This window comes from Helianthus annuus, chromosome 5, assembly GCF_002127325.2.
Source record: "Helianthus annuus cultivar XRQ/B chromosome 5, HanXRQr2.0-SUNRISE, whole genome shotgun sequence".
NCBI lineage: Eukaryota > Viridiplantae > Streptophyta > Magnoliopsida > Asterales > Asteraceae > Helianthus > Helianthus annuus.
The window spans coordinates 133,104,098-133,108,217 of NC_035437.2; the positions used below are offsets into that span (position 1 = coordinate 133,104,098).

The 4,120-nt window shown below is 32.6% G+C and overlaps 1 protein-coding gene across 1 annotated transcript; it reads right to left on the minus strand.

The window, feature by feature from the left end:
- Positions 1-979: 979 nt before the first annotated feature.
- On the minus strand, positions 980-3,057 carry LOC110939177 (F-box/kelch-repeat protein At3g06240). Its single transcript, XM_022180972.2, has 2 exons — positions 2,909-3,057; positions 980-2,268 (listed from the first exon to the last, which is right to left on the minus strand). Exons 1-2 carry the CDS (start codon positions 3,032-3,034, stop codon positions 1,111-1,113), a joined length of 1,284 nt encoding a protein of 427 aa, XP_022036664.1. The 5' UTR covers positions 3,035-3,057; the 3' UTR covers positions 980-1,110.
- Positions 3,058-4,120: the final 1,063 nt, after the last annotated feature.

Genomic DNA, 4,120 nt, shown 5'->3' on the forward strand with positions numbered 1-4,120 from the left:
AAAAAAAAAAAAAATTGACTCAACTCGCACGGGATCAAAAAGTTCTCACGGTTATCACAACTCGTAGTGGTTTTCATTTGAATCGAACCAAGTGCAAAAGACTTGGGAGTTTGCGAATTGAAATCATTATTAGGCTGAGCTAATCGTTTTGGGTAGAGGTGACAAACCGGGTTTTTTCTAATACCCGAGTTCGGGTATATACCCAGATACGGGTATGACCGGGTTTTGACTTTTCGGGTATTGATCATTCCCAGGCGGGGTTCGGGTTTTGGCCAGAAAATCTACACCTTGTGTACCCAGGTTCGGGTTTTCAATACCCGAGTATTAGAGTACCCTAATTCCAGGTCCGGGTTGGGTTCGGGTATAGATCGAGTTTTTCGATTCATTTTTTTGACATAAAACATAGAAACATAATGGAAACTTAGGAGTAGAATCAAATACAAACCATATTTCATATTCAAACTGTAAGAACCATATAAAAAATGTCATGTGACATCCAACCAATTATAGAGAAATGTTAAAATGATAACCTAAATGATATTAATTAACTTGAATTTCTTATAATTATGCTAAAAAGCAATTAATTTTTTATTTGGATCTTTTTTTTTTCAATGTGCTGATAAAGAAAAGTGCTGATATCATTTCACATATGTGCTAAAATCAATTATATTGATTAATTTTCATGTGCTAATATAATTCAAAGGTGCTACTTTTATGTATGTATTATTTTAGTATGTGCTAATTTAACTTTTTTTAAGTTCTAGGATAAATATGGTTTATACCTGAACTAACCCCTGAAAACTTATATATTTACATATTGTATACCTTGACAATGCGTTGTAAAAAAGTGTTTTGGGTTGTAAAAAAATGATGATGGTCTTTTAAGATCACATATAGGCTACGTAGGAACAAAAAGGAGTTAAAGAATTGAGTGGAGGAAAAGTAACGCAAGAAAAAAAAAAAAAAGCATTTTCTCGAATCAAATAAAAAAACAATTATTGTCTTTTGACAAATTTTATGCTAAGATAACATCCATCTTGGCCTGCTGAAATTCATTAAAGATTAGTGTTGATTAGCTTTGTTCTTTTGATCTTCATTGCTTCTTTTTCCTCATTCCATTCTTGAGGAACTTATATCTGAAGGTGCAACTAGACTCTCCACATACTCCAAGACGCGCATTGTATGACGATTGAACATGCGTGAAACTTTGAATGAATCTAGCAACGGGTCGTAGACAATGAGATTCGATGAGAAATAGCTCCCCATAAGAATTCTTCCACTATCCAAAATATAAATAGGGTAGGAATTCATCAGAGCACCACTCAAAGGTAAACTAAATGAATATATTTTGGACCATTGGTTCTGTTCCTTCATAACCCACATGTCGATTCTGTTTTCGTACTGTTTATGTAGTGTACAAAGGGATCCGTTTACCGTACCTAAATGATAGGCAATCACAAATGGTGGATACATTTCTGAAAGCACCATGTCTTTAACATCGAGAACAATGAACATATTCCTACTACGTGATCCAATCCAATACAAAAATCCATTTGCAAATGTACCGTCCAAATTTTCAATAGGGATGCTAGCGTAGTACTTTGAAGTGCTCCATGAACTCCACGATCCCTCTTTCAAATTGTAGACATCACAAACTTTAAAATGCTTATTAAACCTAACAATCTTTAGGTCATCCGAGTTTGCACCATAACCGAATCCATAGGCAGCTCGAGCACATGAACTAGTAGGTGCAGAGGGAAGTTTCTTGTACGCACCTGTGAACGGATTGTAAAGAACTAAAGCACCTAAATACCTAAAAAGGACTATCCCATTGAACGTCCCAACAACTCCAACATGTTCTACTAGATTTCCTTTTACGGGATAACGACGCTCGACTATGAAATTCGTCGTGTCATCCGTTGGCATCTTGTCGTCTATGAGATGCAAAGCATCATACACGGGAAGAATGAAAATTTTACGCGATCTGAATTTCATAAAACTTGGTTCTTTAAGCATGCGATTCCAATGGGTGGATACACACCTAAACCGGAGTAAGGACTTTGCTGGAAGGTGAACGAGTATATTGCGAACAACGTCATCATGTAGCTGCCCGACACCATGCCCTCTTGACCTTTTACATAAGCTGCCTGACACCATGCCCTCTTTACACTTGATTGACGTAGCAGTAACTTTTGTAGATCCCTCATCAAGAAATGCGATAATTTTTGTGAGCTTTGTATCTTCAGAGTAAGGGTTCGGACTGAAGTTCTGAAATAAGAATGTGATCAAAGAAATTTTATCATGTAATTAAATAAACTGAAATATTTCAAGCATTATGTAATTCAAACTATCTGATTATTTTGGAGTTAAAAGTCAGTTCCACAATAGCTGCAGCAAGAACTAATGATTAAAGCTAACTTCTTTCACCTAATCACCGTTCTTTAAACATAATAAAAATATATAAACTAGAATACCAACACATAATCCAATTCAAATATTCAAGTTCTTAAAGTTAAAGATAGTAAAAAAATTCAACTAAACTTTCATTTAAATCAGTTATTTTTTGTTTTCGATTTTACGTACTTTGGGTTCAAATATAACCAGCTTTTGCCAAGCACTCTACATTGTAAAAAAACTAACACTAAACCCATCTTTTAACCAAAAAAAAAAAAAAGATTCAACAAATAACAAACCCTCACATTGCTGAACAAAAATTCTCAAAACAAACCTCAAATTAAAGTTGAGTAGTAATTTATCACAACATTCACTCATAAAAAAGTGTTACAAACAACAACAATAATAAGAGCTCCACAGCTAACCGCAACAATTTCATGTAAAGTTACAAACTTTTACCAAAATTGACGAAATTAAGCAAATAAAATCGACAAATAATGAAAAAAAATGGTACCTTTTCGAGCTCATCTTGAACTTCCTGCAACTTTTCGATGGATTTAAGAAGTTCAACGTCAATTTGGTCAGCACCCTCTTCGATTTTATCTCCGATTTTGGGCTTCTTACCCTTGTCAGACACCATTTCAGATCAAGTGGGGAGAGAGGTGAGGGTTTTAATATGAAGAACTAGGGTTTTGGCGTGTGAAATATATCCCAGCGACCATGTGTTGTTGCATTAAAAAATAAAAAAGGTAAATTTACATCGATTTATATATTACTCTTGTTACATCGAATGCTAATATATCAATAAATACAGTAATTATGTTAACACTAAAATATTGCTTTACAGTTTTTAGAGTCTAATTATGGATAAAATCAAATAAAAAGTTTATTTTGCCTAACTAAAATAAGAAGAAAATCTTAACCATTCGTTTTTTAAATCAGTGGTTAAGATGAAAGTGTAGGAGAAAGGAGAAGTGCAAAGGTATCTTGGAAAAATTCTATTTATAGACTTTCTCTCTTCACATGCAGGACACATGCATATTTCACCCTCATTTTTTAAACGTTCATAACTTTTTTATACGATATTATTTTTTCATAAAAATTTCACCGTAAAATCGAGCATCTTGTTATCTTTAATTTGAGTACCATATTGCTATATAAAATATGAATACTAAAAAACCCTACTAAAATGTGTTATTTTTTTGTGCCTTGATTTTTGTACTATATTTTTGTGCTAAATTTTTTGTGCTGAATTTTTTTTTCTTAATTTTTTTTCTCAATTGTTTGTGCTAGATTTTTTTCTACTACATTTTTTTGCTGAATTTTTTCGTGCTATATTTTTTTATATAAGATTTTTTTGTGCTATATTTTTTTGTATTACTTTTTTTGTGCTATATTTTTTTGTATTAGATTTTTTATGCTAGATCTTTTTGTACTAGATTTTTTTGTTGTATTTTTAAAAAACAAAATGGGTGCCACATGTTATTTCACTCATATTTATAAGGACCAAAATGCCCTTCATTCCTACTTATTAGAAGTGCCACATGTCATCATCATAATCTTTCTTTGGCTACTTAAGCAAAATCCACCTTTTAGTGGATCCTTTCCTAGTGTAATTATTTAGGCAAAATAACAAAAGAAACACCAAATATAATATGATGGACAAAAAAAAAGTACAAAAGCTAACGGGAAACGCAAACACCCTTTGTAAACTTGCAATTCTATC